Source organism: Crinia signifera, chromosome 4 (genome assembly GCF_055691185.1).
Source record: "Crinia signifera chromosome 4, ASM5569118v1, whole genome shotgun sequence".
Taxonomy (NCBI): Eukaryota; Metazoa; Chordata; class Amphibia; order Anura; family Myobatrachidae; genus Crinia; species Crinia signifera.
In genome coordinates, this window is record NC_139220.1 from 28,820,120 (window position 1) to 28,840,030 (window position 19,911).

At 46.4% G+C, this 19,911-nt stretch overlaps 2 protein-coding genes across 4 annotated transcripts in view; both read right to left on the reverse strand.

The window, feature by feature from the left end:
- Positions 1 to 442: 442 nt before the first annotated feature.
- Positions 443 to 8,937, reverse strand: LOC146072266 (catechol O-methyltransferase-like). Its single transcript, XM_083179585.1, has 4 exons — positions 7,881 to 8,937; positions 5,324 to 5,590; positions 2,295 to 2,491; positions 443 to 1,187 (listed from the first exon to the last, which is right to left on the reverse strand). The coding sequence occupies exons 2-4, from the start codon at positions 5,577 to 5,579 to the stop codon at positions 882 to 884; spliced, it is 759 nt and encodes a 252-aa protein (XP_083035711.1). The 5' UTR covers positions 5,580 to 5,590; positions 7,881 to 8,937; the 3' UTR covers positions 443 to 881.
- Positions 8,938 to 15,230: 6,293 nt separating this feature from the next.
- The window catches only part of DELE1 (DAP3 binding cell death enhancer 1), a 37,063-nt gene continuing 32,382 nt past the window's right edge, over positions 15,231 to 19,911 (reverse strand). For all 3 annotated transcript variants that reach the window (XM_083181491.1, XM_083181490.1, XM_083181489.1), the window contains one exon: positions 15,231 to 18,744. In XM_083181491.1, the coding sequence (XP_083037617.1) occupies positions 18,500 to 18,744 (245 nt within the window). In that variant the 3' untranslated portion in view covers positions 15,231 to 18,499. The remainder of the gene's footprint in view (positions 18,745 to 19,911) is intronic.

Consider the following 19,911-nt stretch of genomic DNA (forward strand, 5'->3'; position numbering starts at 1 on the left):
TATTGTTATTTCCTAGATAAGTGTCTATCTGCATGTTATACCCCTTTCAGACATACGACCCAAGAATTTTGCTGCTCAGACCCGGGATTTTCTCTTCTGCAAAATCCCGGGTTTTTGATCGAGACCCCCTTTCACACTGCTTCACAGACCAGTTGTGCCCTTTCAGACATAAGATGGTTTTTCCCTTTTTCAAGGCAGTGTCATCAAGGTGACGGTTTGCAGGCACACACTAATGAGGTCATGCAAAGGTGAGGACAGCCCTAAATGCACTGGGTCTAGTTTACTATGGTAAATAATTTACATTCCATGTATCATATAACAATAACACAATACCATATCAGTTTTCCTTTTCAAACACTTTTTATTCAAAGTAATAAATTCAAGTAATAAAACATTTGTGAAAGTCCTTGCTTTAACACATATCTTGTAAACAAGGCTCTTCACTCGGTGGGTAATATGTACTAAGCCTTGATAACATGGAGAGTAATAAACCACCAGCCAATCGGCTCTTATTCAAACCCAGCCTGTAACATGGAAGTTAGCAGCTGATTGGCTGGTGGTTTTTCACTCTCAATTGTATCACTTTTCAAGCTTAGTGCATCTGGCCCTATACCATCTGGCACTGGCACACTTCTCTGCATTGGGTTTTGTTTTCCTCTCATGTGTGGCATCTGTCCCTCTCCAGTTATCACTGATGATATCAGCAGGCATCATGTGACCCTTTCCTGGCCAATTAAAACAGTTTCCAAGCAGCCAGAGTGCAAATTCGTGGGTCGCATCATTCACATTTAATCTTGGCGCCTTTCAGACATAACAAAATCCTGGATTGATCAGGTTTATGTGCAAAAACCCGGGATTTTGGAGTATGTCTGAAAGGGGTGTTAGTGGCCATCATGGGAAGTGGATCCCACATATTCCACCTTCAGTAATCCATTGCAGCAATCCATAATTCTATACTCCCCAGCACCATGAAGGTGATCCATGAAGCCTTTGGCTGTTGGATGGTCCGTGTTGTTGGCTAGTATTAAAGTCCCAGGGTGTAGGGCTCCGACCTCTAGTAAAGCCAACAAGCCATGAATATACCGGTCACACTGATAGTCCATTAACACCAAATCCACCCGCTTCAGGCCAAACTGAATCTTTAGGGCAGGGATGGCGTCGACGGGATGTTGACACAGCAGCTGAAACTGGAAGGAGAAGCGGAATACAGTTGCTGCTATAACAACAGATAATAAATACATAATAAATGCACTAGTTTGATCTGTAAGTGCTGTGTATTAATATCATGGGTTAGTCCAAATGGGGAACAGCAACATTAAAATATGAAGAAACATAAAGCAAATAAGCCACTCGTATATAGAAAAACATGTACATGACATTTCTTAGACCGGGTTCCACTACAAGCCGACTGCTTCCCCCCTTTTAGGACTCAGGAACACAGGGTAATAGTTTAAGTACAGCTATAGCAACAAACTCACTAAGAACATTACTGTGCAATACTTTCCAGATAAGTGTAAAACATTTCCTAAATGGACTGTTTCAGTGAAGCTACAAAAAGGGGCATATCCAAATGGGTGTGAGATCATGGGCACCAAAATTAATTTGTGGACCTCACAGCCAATTTTGAATTTACCACATCCCAGTACCCGCAGTGTCCATTTTACTAAAATTTGATCACAGGTTTTTGCAGACTAAGGGGGGAATTTACTAAGATGAGAGGGCAACCAATCAGAATCTACATTATAGTTGCAGTTTTGTGAGATTCCCAGCACAGGGCAAGGTCGAGTCCCTCCCCATGATGCGCCAGCTGAAGTGCGAGTGCTTGTCTACACAGCGAAGCACTCTCACTTTTTCCAGCTGCCCCCTGACCGCGCAGCCTAGCTGCGAAGCCAGTCCCAGGCCGGCCATGTTCCGGGTCGCAGCACATGCGTGTGACATCATGCAGCCACCGCGGCCCTCCCCCCGAACAGATCGGATGTGGTTTTCTCCCTTCCAGGTCCCCGGGAAAATGGTGCAGCGGCCATATTTCAAGTGATTTTTGTACTGTACATTCTCAATTTACCAGCAGAGTGTCCGCTATTCTAGTTTCCCAGTGAACAATGTAGGGCTGCCATCACTGGACTTCAAGGGTTAAGTATTAAAAGACATTTGCAGTGTCTGGTGTAGGCCCCCTTGAACACAGGAGCCTGATTGCACCACACATCCTGCACCCAATATAGATAAGGCACTGATACTGGATGTACAGTCACCTCAGAAGCCCTTATTAGTAATTATTGACAATTGCAAACTGCTACCTGATTGTTTTTAAAACCGGCGACAAGAATCATCTCCTCTGCAGAATCAGCCATGGCCTCCTCACCCTCCACTGCATACACCTTCCCGTCCGGCGGTAGGAGGGACAGCAGTTTTATGACGGAATACCCACATTGTGTGCCCAACACCAATGCCGTTAGCGGTAAAGACTGCGTCACTGTATTTCCTAGAAAAATATCTATAAAAAGACAGAAATAAAAAGTAACATTAAGGGACGCATCACATGATAAAAGAGATCTAGAAATGTTCAGGTTTTAAGGATATCCATGCTTGGACACAGATGGAGTAATCACAATGACTAAGGCACTTATGAAGTAATCTATGCTTAAGAATGGATATCTTTAAATCCAGGCCTATTAGGGTGCTTTGTGGGCAGAATTTGGGAACCACTACTCTACAGCAGTGGTCCCAGGGCAGTACGGATGGTGCAATGGTTAGCATTACTGCCTCACAGCGCTGAGGTCATGAGTTTGATTCCCACCATGGCCCTAACTGTGTGGAGTTTGTATATTCTCCCCATACTTGCGTGGGTTTCCTCCGGGTACTCCGGTTTCCTTCCACAATCCAAAAATAAACTGGTATTCTAATTGGCTCCCAACAAATTAACCCTAGACTGTCTGTGTGCGTGTACATGTGGTAGGGAATATAGATTGTAAGCTCCACTGGGGCAGGGACTGATGTGAGTGTTCAACTATACTCTGTAAAGCGCTGTGGAATCTGTGTGCGCTATATAAGACACTTAATAAATAAAACCCTGGTCCCCAAGTAGCCCCAACAGTGCATGTTTTCCAGGTCACCTGGCAGGTGCACTCATTATTCAGATTCATTTGAAAAAGATCCACAGGTGGAGCTAACTATTTCACTTGTGATTCTGTGTGGAGACCTGGAAACCGTGCACTGTTGGGGGTATTTGAGGATCCAGGTTGGGAACCACTTTTCTATAGTATGAATTATTTGGTGTTGTAGAATAGTGGTCTGAGTAATTACACAGCAGAGACTCTCAGACTACGAAGCCAAAAAGATACGTTTATTAAGTATGAAACAGTAACATTCATATTGATGTAGTTAAAGACCCAGTAGTCGGATACCGGATACTCCGACATGGATTATTATGCCAAATCCCTAATGTATGTATGCGGGGGGGTGGATCATATGGTCGACTTAAAGTTGGTTGACAGTCATTAGGTCGACACCACTTGATCGACATACTGAAAGGTCGACATGGACACAGGATATAGTGCACCGCGTCCCCTCGGTGCCTTGCTGCGCTCGGTACACTATTTTATTCTCCCACCACGCCCTAGTGGATGGTGTAGGGCATGAAATACCGCCTGTCGGCACATGTCGGCTCAAAACAGAGTGAAAAACCCCATGTTGACATTTTGACTGTTGACCTAATGCTTGTGTCGACCTAATGACTTGTTGACCTTGTCCCATGTCGACCTAGACCCCTGTTGACTTTGCAGTATGTCGACCTTATGACTGTCGACCAACTTTAGGTCGACCATATAGCCAGCTTTACATCTGCCCTACCTGCAGTGCAGCCTGGTTTTGGCCATTGCTTGTGTGATCCATGCTGAATCAGGGGATACGTCACTAGGTTGACACATGAAATAGGTTGACGTGGCGAAGGTCAACACAAGCACTTGGTTGACAATGGGAATGTCGAGTCAAAAAGTTTTGTTTTTTTGAGCCGACATGTGTCGACAGGCGGTATTTCATACCCTACCATCCACTACGGCGTGGTGGGAAAGTAAAATAGTGCACAAGACAAGCACATGCTAGGTGACGCGGTACACGTAGACGGTGTTCATGTCGGCATTCGGGACAAAAAAACTGTGAAAATCTCATTTCTTTTGGCAGTCGACTTTACCATTGTCGACTTAATGTTTGTGACAACCTTCCAACCCAATTGACCATAGCATTATCAACCTATTTCATGGGTCTCCCAATGGCGCATACCCTTTTACACATACAAACAAATACTCAATGATTTATTACCTGACCTCCCAGCTTTGCCCCAACTCCGCATCAGATAATAAATGACTGTTTATGTAACCGTGGTGGATGGGTTCATGTTGAAAACTGCCCCAAAGTCATTCATGCTTCCCAACATCTCTGTCTCACAAAGGGGTGTGACATATGGACAGGGGTGTGGCCACGAGGATGTCGCGTCCTCAGGCCACTCCCCGGTTATCGCCCCTCTGCATCGCTGAATAGATGATGTGCACATGCGGGACTCCCAACTGCCCACCCGCCGTGGGCTCTTGGGCCTGGGCGAGACACGGGAACGTCACCATAAACCGGGACGTTCCCCCGCGGAAAGCAGGACAGTTGGTACAGGTACTGTATGGTCATTACATGGTCTTCCTACAATTGCTTTTGCAGGTCATGAATATAGATTCTGTGCTCATGAATGTGATTGGAAACAAGGATAGGGGGCGTGGCTACCAGCTCCCAGAATGCTGGCTATGATCAATGTGATGAAAAATGGGGGTGTAGGCCACAGACACAGCATTTCCTGTGATGCCACACACCACTGCTGCTTCTGGGGGAAAGTTGGGAGGGGGTTCCAGCCACACCTGGGCATCACACTTCCAGGGGGTGATAACAAAATAATAGCTTCTCTGCAGTGACTGACGGGATCCAAGTCCTGCAGCAATCACTTCTGTCACTGAGAAGGATCCAGTATCACTTACCATGCTTCAGGCACACTATTATATAGGAAAGCAGTAATGTATGAAAAAAAAAAACCTTTTTGGGGGAAAAAACATGAAAAAACGCATGTTGACCTTTGATTGGAGACCTCACTGAGCCATGGGGACTCGGTAATGTCATTATGGTGGTGAAATGCGGATTTCCATATCAGCCAATCATATTCTGTTTGTCATTGATCAAATTCAGAACATAAAATGAAAGCAAATATCTAACTTGTTGCTATGGGTGACACTGATATTTCTGTGTATTGTGGGCATCCTGGCACCTCTGTGACAGAGGGCTTCATACATACCTTGGTCTAGAGTAAACAGCAAATCTCTCATCATGGAATCCCGTCTGGTGTATTCGGTAAACGCCTGCAGCACGCTGTCTGGTTTCCCATGGGTTGATTCAAATAACACATACCGGCGGAGGGCCGTCTGGGTCTTTACATCCACACTGCATCTATGCCTTGGCCAAGAGGAGCGGTATCTGTATAAGGCACATGCCACTGCCACACCCAGCATAGTCAATGCCCCCGTAACTAGGACTAAGTAACTTGATGCCATGTGATAGGGAGCTGAAAATGATTAAAGATCATTATGAGGCACTAAGCGTTATACACAGCACATGATACAGCATGACAGGAATATTACATAATGCCAGAGGCAGCGCTAACTCCTAATATACTGTGTACATAGATTCTCTTGGGCCAGATTCTAAGCTTCAAAAGTGATAAATAGAGTGATAAACAGCCAGCCAATCAGCTCCTGTCTGACATTTTTCAAACATAGTCTGTGACATGGCAGGTAGGAGCTGATTGGCTGGCTGTTTATCACTCTGGATTTTATCACTTCTGAAGCTTAGAGAATCTGGCCCCTTGTCTTTTACACAAGGGCTGGATGTTCCCAACAATTTCACTGTAGGAAAAAACAGAATATGTACAACGTATTGAAGAGAGAGAGATAAAGTGGAGAGATATAGGGGAAAATGTACTAGGATGGGAGTTTTATTTCACATGGGATGTTGCTATGGACAAACAGTCAGAATTTACTTCTTATTTATTTAACACCTTCTAGAAGACTCTAGATAGTATCTGATCGGTTGCCCATAGCAACAGCTCATCTGAAACAGAACTTCCATCTTCGTTAATTTCTCCCATAAAATACTAGCCCACCAGCTCCTAACTGTCATGTTACAGGCTCTGGGTACTTAAGCCCCATACGCGTTAAACAATACATCATTGACGATATATCGTTCAGGCTGTACACTCAGGATCGCTAATGATGCACACTCCCACGGGTCGTTAACTTCATCTACTGTTGTCTGTATATGAAGCTCGATATTGACTATATCATCGACTGTACATGAAGCTCGATATTGACTATATCATCGACTGCATGTTGAAGTGGGGGGGGCAGGCAATGTTACTGAAGGAGATCGTTCAATGTGTATACACTATATCGTTCGCCTGAGAGTTCCACCGAGTAAACCATATCGTTCGCAAGCGATATCATCTATTGTGTGGCATTTAATTCTTGGGCGGGATGTACCAAGCTGCGGCGGTACATCCCGCCGCTGATCATGCCGATGCTTATAACATATGCTGTGAGCAACGCAAAGGGCAGCTCTCCAGATATGTCCCACTGCACATGCGCAGAGAAGCTGGCGGCCGCGGTGCATGCTGGGAGGGATCCGTGTGATATCCCTCAAACAGGAGTGTTGTGAAGAGAAGCCTATAGGCTTCTATGGGGTACATCAACCAAGAGCCGGTGCAACCCCCGCAGCAGAGCCCCGGGAGAGGCTTTATTGAATTTCAAAAATGGGGTTTTTACCACATTTTTTATTTTAGTACATCCCGCCCTTGGAGAGAGATAAAGTACCAGCCAATCAACTGCATACCTCCCAACTGTCCCGCACAGCGTCTATTCATGCAGCCACAGCGGCAAAAACAGGGGCATTGCCTCACGGGAGTGTTGCAAGTATAGGCCACGCCCCTCCCCACTAGGCCATGCCCCCAAAATTTTCGGCCACGCAACAGCATCCCTCCTCAGTGTTGGGAGGCATGAAACTGCCATGATAGGTTGGTACTTTATTTCTCTCCACTCTGTCTTAGTACATCTGCCTCTGAGGTCCTGAAAAGTGATAAAATGGAGAGTGATAAGGTGCGTACAATCTGTCCAATCTGGCGGGAACAAAAACCTGCAAATGTATGGGAGCAGATTTCCACCCAAATGCAGGAAAACAGAAAAAATATATATGCTTTGATAAATGTGTTATATCAGAATGGTTTAAACAATTTGTCTGACTGATCACTGTCTGTTTTCAAGCATTTGGGAAAAAAAATTTGAGATTATCATTTGCTCCCATACATTTCCAGGTTTTTGTTCCCACCAGAAAGATTGGACAGATAAATCTGTACGTGTGCATTGCAGGTAGGAGCTGATTGGCTGGCTGTTTATCACTCTCCATTGTATCACTTTTCAAGCTTAGTGCATCAGCATCTGGCCCTGAGTAAGAGATTAAATGAAGTTAGTAAATTGATTTGTGTACTTGTAAAATATAAAATTTGGTACATTTCAAATGTGTGTTCAGTGAAGGTAGATTACTAATGCCTGGCCAGGACAGCTAGTTGTAACAGCTCAGTGAGTTCCCATGCACTGTACAAGTATGCCGGGACTAGAGAGAGAACCGTCTGAAATCCTGTAGATGCTTTGTCTGATTTGCAGCCTGGGGAATACAATTCACCTTTTAAGGACTAAACAAACACAGCATTTAAGCTTCATTATACTGTAGGCAAGCAAAGCCATCCGCTCAAATGCTGAGCTGTTTAATACAGGTAGTGTAAAATAATAGTACTCCCGCCTTACCATGCAGAGAATGCTCCCTTGTAACCTTGGCAGCCGATATCCAGGAAGTGTCCTAGTAATTAGACCATCCCTGTGATGTATACAGCAGCACTGTCGCACACGCCCTGCAGGTATATGAGAGCTGCTGTTTATTATTCACAGGGTGCAAACTACAGAGAACATTCCAGGAGCTAAGTATGTCCCAGGTTTACTTCCTATATGGTGCTAGTGCACAAGTTCCGTATTAGAGACAATCATATTACATTACCTGCGTAACTAATCCAGATGTCTCTGAACACTAGATCTAGAATACTAGTCTTTTTTTGCATAAAATGTACATATAAAAATGTTACTTAAAATGTATTATTTGTATACACAGATGTAGCCGCGCTCATCGTTGCGGCGGTCCGGCTGCTTGTACATGCTTGACACGACAAATTCGCACCCGCGGCACATAAATGCCAGGCTGCGATATCACCGCTCAAGTCATTTCTATGAGCCGCAGGAGCGAACAAGTTAAATGTACGTGGCAACAGGTAACGCCACTGGAGTTGTATGTGTTGATCATGGCAACGATGGGTGTGGCTACATCTGTATGGCAGAGTGTCTGCACCTTTGATTCAGAGGTGTAATGGGGGTTATCCAGAAGGTTATGTGACTGTAAAACCACAAGATGTGACAATTAGTGTGTGTGTTTGTTTGTGTGTGTAACATCCCGATTTGTACCCAGAGGCCCGCACCAGAAAGAAGAGATCGATGAGGATACCGGAATCTCGGCTTCCCGCATCCCAATTGTAAGTATGCGGTGGGGGTTAGATTTAGGAACTACAGTAGCATGGGGACTTAGGGTTAGGTTGTGCAGGAGAATAGTTAGTATTATGCTACAGTGGAAGGGTTAGGCTGCAGGGTGGAAGGGTTAGGCTGTGGCAGAGAAGGGTTAGTGTTAGGCTGTGGGGTGGAAAGGTTAGGCTGCAGGGGAGAAGAGTTAGGGTTAGGCTGCAGGGTGGAAAGGTTAGGGTTAGGTTGCAGGGTAGAAGGGTTAGGCTGCGGGGTAGAAGAGTTATGGGCCCTACACACATAGCGATGTGTGTAGGGCGACCTAGCTATGCTAGGTCGGGCTGTGCTGCGCCCCTATCGCATAGCACACAGAGCTGACAGCCCACACACAGAGCGAGCTGTCAGCTCTGTGTGCAAAGCGAGCAGACAGCGCCAGTGTTCTCCGGTGGGAGAACCCTGCCGATATTGATGGACACTGTCCATCAATCTCGGCCAGCGATAAAGACGCGCAGGGACGTGCATTGCTGCCGATATAGTCCCCACACATACACCGATGTGAGGGCATTTTCTAAACCAAACTAAGCAAAATCGCTTAGAAAATGCCTTTATATCGGCATGTGTGTAGGCCGTATTAGGGTTAGGTTGCAGGGTGGAAGGGTTAGGCTGCGGGGGAGAAAAATTAGGGTTAGGCTGCAGGGTGGAAGGTTTAGGGTTAGGTTGCAGGGTGGAAGGGTTAGGATGCAGGGTGGAAGGGTTAGGCTGCAGGGGAGAAGAGTTAGGGTTAGGCTGCGGGGGAGAAGAGTTAGGGTTAGGCTGCAGGGTGGAAGGGTTAGGCTGCTGGGGTGAAGAGTTAGGGTTAGGCTGCAGGGTGGAAGGGTTAGGCTGCTGGGGTGAAGAGTTAGGGTTAGGCTGTGGGGGGAGAAGAGTTAGGGTTAGGCTGCAGGGTGGAAGAGTTAGGCTGCAGGGGAGGGTTAGACTCTGCCCACTATTGGGATGCCGGTGTCAGTATTCCAGTCATCTGTATTACATCCATAGCAACCAGCTTCCAGCTATCAATTACTGTATCTAGGGCCTGATTCAGACCTGATCACTTACATGCATGTAATCGCAGCCTAACGAACAGGACAACGCCGCCTGCCTCACTGCCCACCCCTCTCCAGGCGAATCCCCTTGGTAACGTGTTACCGTACACAGCCCCTCGTGCGGCTGAAAGGAGGAATTATTATACGGTCACTCACCATCTAATGATTTTTCCAGCCTTCGGTCTGAAACATTAGCCTATACTTTCCAGATGGCCACTGTAGTCCAAATTTGGGGCGGGTGCTGACGTTATGTGATGTTAGCAGGGGAACACCCAACGTTCAGCTGAGCGAACACCTCAGCGAGTGTGATGCCCGCGCATGCGCAGACCCCACCTTCGAAAACTTAGCCGAATGTGATAACTGGCTGCGTATGCCGGCCTGATAACGGGCACTAATGGCACTGCAGCTGCGCATGTGTACGCGGCTCCTAAAATCTGCGCATGCTGCAAGGATTTCCTGTCTCCCCCAGTGTTCTGCGGTGATGGAGGCAGCTGGGAGATTTTCGGTCTCCTCTTGCGGAGGTCTGGAGAGAAGAAGCTGCTGGCTGCTTGGGGGGCAGGGCCAAGCGGTCATATCATTAAGCCCCAACCAATAAAAATGCAGGGATTTATGAATCTGCTTGTAGATGCATGTCCAGTGCCAAAAATCTGGGGACTTTCTTCCCATCCTGCCCTCTACCTAGGAAAGCAGGAAATCCAGGCACTCTCCCGTGGGTGCATGAGACTCCCTGTATAATTGGGAGTCGCCTGCTACTTGGGGAAGAGTAGGCAAGTATGATAAGCATAGAGAAAGATGTGCTGACTACAGATGTAGCGCCGGTCATTCAGCCGGCGGCTGGCAATCGAAGGGGGCGCACCACACCTTGCATGCCCTGTTCCAACAGAGATCTCCACTCCCTCCCCCCCCCCCCCAATCTCCCTGAAGCGGAGTGACTGGGAAGTGCATGCCTGTGAGACGCTTGTGCGTCCTAGTCAGTGCTCGCCATGGGGGCATTCTGGCGAGCCCTGGAGCTGCATGAGAGGCGCTCCATCTGTATAAGCAAGTCATATGGAGATGGAGCAGCAATGATATTCTGTCAATAAGCTTATACAGTATAATACCTTATTCACCACCTTACAAAGTCATGGGACTATTATGCTCAAGAGACAATGAAAAGGTCATTGCATCTTGTGCCATATTATTATACGTTTGGGTATGGGTCATAGGGTTTTCTGTATGAAGGTCCTACATGAAATATGTCGACAATGGGAAGGTCCTACAGTTTTTCACTTTTTTTTTTCAGTCCAAATTTCAACAACATGGACATAGGCACACTACTGGCCTTAAAAAAGCTGGAAGCAAAGCGTGCGCCGGCTAGCGGTGCCGCTTACTCGTGCGCACTCATTACATAGACTGCATTTTGATTCATGTACTTTATTCCTACAGGTTACACCACAATCAAGGTGTTACGTAACGGCTACTGACCCCACATAACCCTATAAGGGAAGCAGTGATGGTCCGATCCGTAGTCCGGCTGTGAACTGGTAATTTAAGCATGCCGATATAATCTACAGTTGTCTCTGCAATAGTGTGAAATATAACTGGTTTCCTCATAGAACCACAGAGCCTATACATATTTAAGAGGAACCATTGACATTAATATACCACTTACTATTGCATCAGAGACCTCTGGGACCCACGTATCAAGTGTCTGACTACCTTCAGGGATCAGGGATCCATTACACGTACCAGTAGTGTCATTTACACAGAGTCCTTGTAATAAAAAGTCCACAACTGAGCGGTTACACAAGGGTTAAAACGCACCCAAGTCATGCATCAGTGTACCTATCACATTTAACATCCTAACACATATCCAGGGCCGGCGCCACCACTAGGCAGCTTTAGGCATTTGCCTAGGGCGCCGGCCACTGGAGGGCGGTAGTGAGCCGCCGAGGAGACCAGGAAGTCAGAAGAAAGCTGACAAGCTGCAGCAGTACGGGACACCCAGCCAATTCAATTAAGCAGGTGAGTACAACAACCCCCGTCCCCACCCCTGACTGGAGCCTACCCGCAGTCAGTGCACGGCGCTGCCCTCCCCCCGTGCTGAACAGCAGCAACCTGCTGCTTCCCCCCCTTGAGAGCGGTAGTTAGCTCTCGGCGCCCGCTGCCCTCCCCCCGTGCTGAACAGTAGCAACCTGCTGCTTCCCCCCCTTGAGAGCGGTAGTTAGCTCTCGGCGCCCGCTGTCCTCCCCCCGTGCTGAACAGCAGCAACCTGCTGCTTCCCCCCCTTGAGAGCGGTAGTTAGCTCTCGGCGCCCGCTGCCCTCCCCCCGTGCTGAACAGCAGCAACCTGCTGCTTCCCCCCTGGAGCACAGTAGTCAGCGCCCGGTGCCCGCTGCCCTCCCCCCTGCTGGACAGCAGCAATCCAATCCGTTGGTGAGGGGGGGGGGGTTTGTCGGAACGGGGGGGGGGGTCGGACTGCTCGCCTGGGGCACTGACAGGGCTTTCACCGGCCCTGCATATATCTAGTGCAAGGGTCCTCAAACAATTTTGCTCTGGAACCCCATCAGACAATAAAAATAATGACAGGACCCCAGAAAGTAACTGTAGAAGGTCATCACATCACATGTGTAGTCAGCAGACAGCACATGCACCATGGTGGATGCACAACATGATGTGAGGAGTCTAAAGTCGACCACTGCAATTTGAGCATTCAAATATCCACAAACTTTGCACTGTTCAAATACAAAGAGCAGCAGTTTATAGTGAGAACTCTATAGAGATACAGTACACTGTTGCATTAGATTGTCAAATAGAACTTGCAACATTTTTTCCTGTACTCGGTTACAAAGGATAATGTTAATCTCACTGTTTAACATTGCCTAATATAATAGGACTCAGACCCCTATCAAAACACACTAATCCAGAGTGGATTTGAACACGTGTACACACCAGAACCCTATGTGTTAACATAAGGACAAATAAAAATACAAAGACACAATATACAATTTATTTGATACGTGTGAGTCGACACAAGGAACCTGCAGTACCTTACAATATAGATAACACCAGTGCGCAATGAGTAAGCCACCGGTTTTAATTAACACACCTTTACCCTGTATTCACGTTTTGATGTTACATGTGTGTTTGTCATATTTCGCTAATTTTTATTAGACTATTAAAGGTTATATTTTAATAAAGACCACTTAGGTGCACCCTTCAAAGACATACTTCTTTCTCTCTCTTGTGTAAGATTATCCAATTATTGTCTAGTGGTGGCACACCTCCCGTTAAGTCGGATTGTGTGTTGATTCCCGCAATCAATCAATATTTAGGGGGGGTCCTCCTTTCCTCTAAACTAATGAGGATCCTGTGTGGATAACCACCCCTCCTTTTGCCTCTGTACACTATTATACTATCCCTCCATGCCCTAGGGACTTGATGGCTAACCTTGACAATCCAGATGCTTTTGAACTACACATCCCAGCATGCTCTGCTTCAGTTTTTCTATTTGGACATGCCAAATCTGATGCACAGCATGTTGGGATGTGTAGTTCAACAACAGCTGGAGTGTCAAGGGTGGATGGTAGGGTACAGTATGAAATACGAGCTGTTGGAAAAATGTGACATGTCGACATAATGGTTGTCTCCACCTTCCGACCCATTTAATTTGTCGACCATAGATTTGTAATTAGTGCTATGACATCAGTCATTTTCTTAATTATTACACAGAACTGTTTATCTCTTTACAATTTTGCATGACCAGGAAACGTTTGGGAGTCAGCTACTAAAGTATTAACCCTGTCACACCGACATCCCTACTAATACCACACGCGGACCAGAAACCAGGGGAAGTATTTATGTCCGAGGAGGCTAAAAATAAAAGACACTCAGGAGCAGGAGATAGGACACATTCCAGGAGCACTGTATTTACATTTGGCACAATAGGACTCTTGTTTTCTAACAATGGCCGATGCTGTAAATAACAAAAACATAAAGAATGCCTAAAGCACATTAGCTTGCGGCAACAGATATAACAAACAAATGAAGGGAAGCGGTAACGAGGGCTTCCTGTTGGTTTGTGTCTTGTGGTTAATGGCTACGGGAAGAGCGTAGGTTGATGTATCCGGTGGGAGCTTCACAACAAGAGCCGGCTGGGCTGACGTACAGGCGGGCGCACGTGCGGAATGCTCGTCTTCCTTACCTTGCTCAGAGATTCATCATTTTAAGGGTCTAAAGTAGTGGTTCTACAACAATAGCTTGATTCATGGAAGATTTGGGGATCTTTCTAAAGTGCCCTTAAGGGAATTCATAGCTGGTTGCATACTTCAGTATCCCCACAGTTGGGATTTCGGCACCTACATGCTGATGTTGGTCTCCCGGCGGTAGTCAGGATGCCAGGGTCAGTATACTGAACACCGGCCTCCTAACTGCATCCCCCATAAGTGTGAGGCGCAATCTGCTGCCAGGTCTGACATTATATAAAGCACAGCAGCAGGGTGGCCGATCCCGGGATTTTGCACCCAAAATTGCTGGGATTTCAGGATTAGACGGCGCATGCGCTTCTCTCATCCCCAGCTGTGTGGCACTGCACAACGTGACGTGGTCAGTGGTCAGGCTGCACAGGCCGCACCGCCTTGCTCTCTTCCGCACCAGCCCATGGGAAGCCAATCCCAGGATTGAGCATTTTACTCATCCTGGAATTGGCTTCCCCAAGTACAACAAAGACTAAGAATTGTGGGTTGCTAAACCTCAAACTATGTGATGCATCGTCTTCAAAACTCTTACTTCGCATCAAACTCCATATTTAATACATGTTGAACATACAAATAATTTATAGCCAAGGATGGTATATTTACTTTATTGCGCAGCTCATACTCAAACTTATTCTAGTTCACTCTTTCTGACAAAATCCTTCTTAGATGGACAAAACCATGTGCACTGCAGGTGGGGTAGATGTTACTTGCGCAGAGAGAGTTAGATTTGGGTGGGGTTTTACTTCAAAGTGAGATCTATATTGCAGTGTAAAAATAAAGCAGCCAGCATTTACCCTGCACAGAAACAAAATAACTCACCCAAATCTAATTCTCTCTGCACGTTACATCTGCCCCCCTGCAGTGCACATGGTTGTGTCCACCTAAGAAGGATTTTGTCAGAAAGAGTGAACTAGAATAAGGCCCACTGTGTGTTGGCATGGTTCATTTGGTCGAGACACAAGATCTACATGGAAAAATGGTTAAAAAAGGAAAATGGACAGTGCTTTTCTTTTTTTTTTTTGGGGGGGGGGGGGGCGGGGGGGGCACATGGACACCCAATTAGTGTCCTGCTCGCCACTGTCTGGGTAAGGTGCCTTGCTTCGTTTAGCACGCTGTACTGTTCCCAACTCATAGTCCACGTGGTTGGTAGGACATGAAAAAGTCTGACCATGCTGGTGACCATTATTTTGATCCAATGTGTATTAGTGTAGAACCTATTGAACTAAAGTCTGGATACCTTAGTTTGTACTGGACAACACGGACACAACATAAAATTGGTAAATTCTATTATTTATTATAAAAATTTCCATATATTTAAAAAGGCACCAACATAAAAGCTAGAAACACGCAGACATGGTCAGTTATAAAGCTGATTAGAGCTCGCAGGTTCCTTGCAGTGCACTGGAATTACCCCAGCTTCCCACCAGCACGGTTCTCTGCACACTTCATAAGTGCCGTGAGCAACCCGGCCCAATTACTAGAACCGCTTTACCCATAAAATAAACCGCATAAGCAGCAGTTATCCATCTGTCTATTTATACACAAACATTACCAAAAACAGAAAACGTTTCATATCAGTAGCATACAGTTCATCTGAAACCACAGAGAGGATGTTTACCATGGACTGCTGCCAGTAAGTGCTAGCAATGATCAACCGCTCGGATCAGAACCACGAATAGCTCTGGTATTTGTGCGTAAGGAGGATTTTACTCCCAGAGGGTGTTGCCGAATTGTAAAGCCAGACTATGATCAGTATTTACACGGATATTGCTAAGATGCTCATAAACAGATCACATTTCTGTTGCCTTTGGGTGGAAAAATAATCATATATAGTGTGACGGATATATATACAGTACAACCTAACTGTGCTGGAGATCAGCTGACATTTACCATTTATAGCCCTCAGTCCCATATATAATGTTATATATATGTGTTTCAGCTTTCAGGTAATGTGTATGAGTATGTGGACTAGATAGGTCAAAATGTTGACCACTATTAGTGGAGATGGTCAACAATGTTCTTTATTTTTTTTAACTTTTTTATACTCGGTCATCCACATGGACTAAGAATGGGAATGGTAAACTTGCCAGAAGCATGACAGGCAGAGTTCTACACTAATTCGGGATCCATGAGCTAAAAGTTAAAAACAGACACCCCAAAAATCTAAATAAAAAAACCCAACAACGTCAACCACCACTATGTGTTGACTATTTTTCAGGTCAACCTCCTGCGAGTCAACATTTTAGTGTCAACCCAGACACGGTCTACCTATTGACCAATATCGAACTTATGTCTTGAGTGTAAGGCAGACATCCACTAGTGCGATATGGCCACTTTTTCTGCGATTCCAATACATTGCTGTGGCGGATCACATGAAAAAGTGAGACATCGCATGTCATTTTCCTGCGATTGCCATTTGAGGCGCGTTCCTCTGTGCCTCGCATTGCAGTCGCAGATCCTATGGGCTGCCATGAATATTTATTGCAGCCCGTAGCCCCTGCTAGGATTGCATACAATGCATCATATGCGATCCCGCCGCCCGGCAGGTTGTCGGGTGAGTTGTGGGATACCGCATGTGACACCTCACCCTAGTGGATGGGGCCGGAAGATCTTCTTTGCACCCGTAAAAGCAACAGAAAATGTGTTTAAAATATTTACACTGAATTTTTTTTCTGACAATATGAATGAATAAAAAAAAAAAAAAAGAAGATACAGAATGGGCTTATTCGTGATGCAGTTAAAATCCCGGCGGTCGGGATCCCGGCGTTCAGAATCCCGACCACCGAAATGCCGACACATTCTCCCTCCTGGGGTGTCCACGACACCCCTGGAGGGAGAATAAATTAGTGTGCCGAGCGTAGCGAGCCCGCAAGGGGGGGCGATCCACGTCCCCCCCTTGTCGGCATTTCGGCTGTCGGGATTCCGGCGTCGGGATTCTGAACGCCGGGATCCCGACCGCCGGGATTCAATACTGAATCCGCTTATTCTTTACAATAGCAAGACAATGAAAATAGCTTAGAATTCTAAATGTGTTCTATTCAAATGTATCTGCGTATACAGAACCTCAAACTGCACCAAATCATGGTTTGACGCCCCAAGGATTGTGTGAATAAGCTTCATCGTGAGTTTTGTACCAAATTTGTGTTTTATTTGCATCAGTAATGCGATAAAAATACAATGGGGGACCCTGGGGGAGGCACTGCATGCAGCTGTGGGCAGTGACACAGACACTAATCTGGCTGAAGACTCACAACTAATGCAAGTTGTCTGCCACACCATGCATCACGCCTCGCAGTGTTGTATTTTACCTGCGGCTTTATATTAACCCCTTTCCAACAAAAATAGTAATTGCAAAGGACACTGTAAAGGACTTTGGATGCAGCTCTACGGGGGAGATTAATAAGGGACGAGGTCTACCCTACAGCTACAGAATGTGTCGCCCAATTCAATCAGTCCCAGAGTCATCCCCAGGAGCTGCGAGGAAAGGTCTATGTTAACTTTACATGAAATCTACGATTAAGGATGCGTTAACCCATGGTTTTCCACGTGGGGAAATGCAGATTAATTGAATACATTTTTGTGCGGAACCCAGAGCTATTCCCTGCAGATAAAGGGGTCCAACTCCTTACCGTCAAAAATACGAATATCCAGGAATCTCCATAGCACATATGACAGGTTGACCGGGTTGGAAGGTTGACAAAAGCATTAGATCGACCATCAAAAGTCTGACATGTTTTTCACAGTTTTTTTTTGAGCCAACAGACGGTTCATGCCCTACGTTGTGGTCGAAAAAAAAACCACATGAAAAACTCATGTCGACCATTTTGACTGTCGACCTTCCCTATTGTCAACCTAATGCTTGTGTCCACATTCCAACCCTGTCGACCTTAGTCATGTTGACCTATTTCAAGTGTCGCCCTGTCAACCCAATGCATGTCGACCTAAATTGGGTCGGCTAAATGACCCGTACTTCATGTGCCATGTTCAGTAGACAGTTGTCCTGAAGGAAAAGCTTAAAACATAATTACAAGGATGAAATACTTTGGAGTCTGGGAAGCGAATATTCCATGTACTCATGAATAAGCTGCTTGATGCCCTGAGATACTGTATATCAGCATCCGTGAGCACAAAATGGCTGACACACTGCATTGCTTTGCACAAAATGGCTGACACACTGCATTGCTTTGTCATCTTTCAGCTTCTGTAACTACTGTTTGAGGAGGAGCTGGATTAAGGCACTTGATACACATTGCTTGGCATATAGTGTGCTGACGCCATGCTCTGACATAGCCCCCTAGTGGCAATACATTGTAAATGCAACGCTCTGGAACGGATAAGTGCGTCATGGCTGTGACTTAAATGCAGGAAGCCAAAGGGGCATTGTTTGGTGTGAGCAGGCAGGAGTCACATCCTCGTGTCTCCTACCACTGAGATAGTTCATAGAGATTAGCATAGTAACGCAGACCTGAGGCACGAAGAATCGCGCTAATCTGTCCTGTCTGTGCGACAATAAGTGCTTGTGTACGTACGGATGATGATCATCATCATCAACCAACTCCGATGGCTCTTAGAGAGGCCAGCGGAGGTGCCATGCCTGTCACGTGAATAGGGGGCAGGAGGTAACTGCCTCTCTCTGTAGGGGACATGAGGAACAGGTCCCCGGTGCTCAGGGAGTGGGGTAGGCCCAGGCTGCTTGTGTGATTCGGCTTTGTCCAGATGTTTATTCTCTCCAAAACAGGAAGGCAGGGGCTGGAGGCTGCTGCTCGGAGACTGGCCATGGGGGAGCTCAGGCCTGTGAAGGAAACACATTAATAGCTTCAACCTACAGGAGACAACAATGGTACAGGAGGAAAGGAAACCGTGCGGAACAGCAGAGCAACAGGAAGATCCTGGAGGGGGAGACGCAGGTCTGCAGAGAGGGGCTTCATACAAGTTCCCCCAGCAATGCCTAGCAATGGCCACTGTTTGCATAGATTGTTAGATATACAGGGTAATTAACCTAATCAGAACAGTCTATCGCAGAGGTTCTAAAACTCGGTTTCTCAGGACCCCACACAGTTCATGTTTCCCAGGTCACCCGGCAGGTGCACTCAGGAGACCTGGAAAACATGCACTGTGTGGGGTCCTGAGGACCGAGTTTGAGAACCTGTGCTCTACCGTGTGATCTAAGAAACATGTCACCAAACTGGTTAGGGGGAATATTTAGGACATGGGCAGCAGGAGTCCACAGACAAAGTTTTTCAATGTAAAAAGTTGCCAGTTAGGGGGAATATTTACCCCACAGCTCATTGGGCTGCACTGCCACATTCTGCAGTTTACATGGCAGCAGTCAGTTTTAAGATGATTTACTGCGTTCTGAAGAGGTTAGTTAATGAACCGCTATCTCCGGCTCATCGGTGACCCATTAGCTGCAGGGTAAACTCTCCCCTTAATACAGATTTAGTTTATGAGAGTAATTGTGGACATCAGAGGAACCTGTTGCCCAGCTCCAGCTTTCACCCATGGCTCAGTGTGGCTTCTGTTCTCGCACTGCATCCTGCTCACAACACTCAGCAGTGGAAGTAAGATAACCACAGGAAGGTTCCGTCACAGTGCAAGAAGTTCAAAAAAGACACAGTGGGGTAAAGCGAGGCACATATCTACCAGTAGGAAGGTTCCTGACGGGTGTGGTATGACGCTCCGAGTCGGGATTGCGACGGTCAGTATACAGACATCGGTACTCCGACAGGGGGTCGAGCACAACAAAGCCTCTTGCGGGCTCACTGCACTCGCCACAGGTTCTATTATCCCTCTATGCGGGATGTCGGTATACTGACCATCGGAATCCCAACTGTCGGAGCATCAGGCAGCTTTCCTTTACGCCAGTGACACAGACAGGTGTCATCTTATTATGCTAATTATTGGCATCACATGGCTACCACTGCGCTATATTCACAAACTGCTTTTTGCACTCATCCAC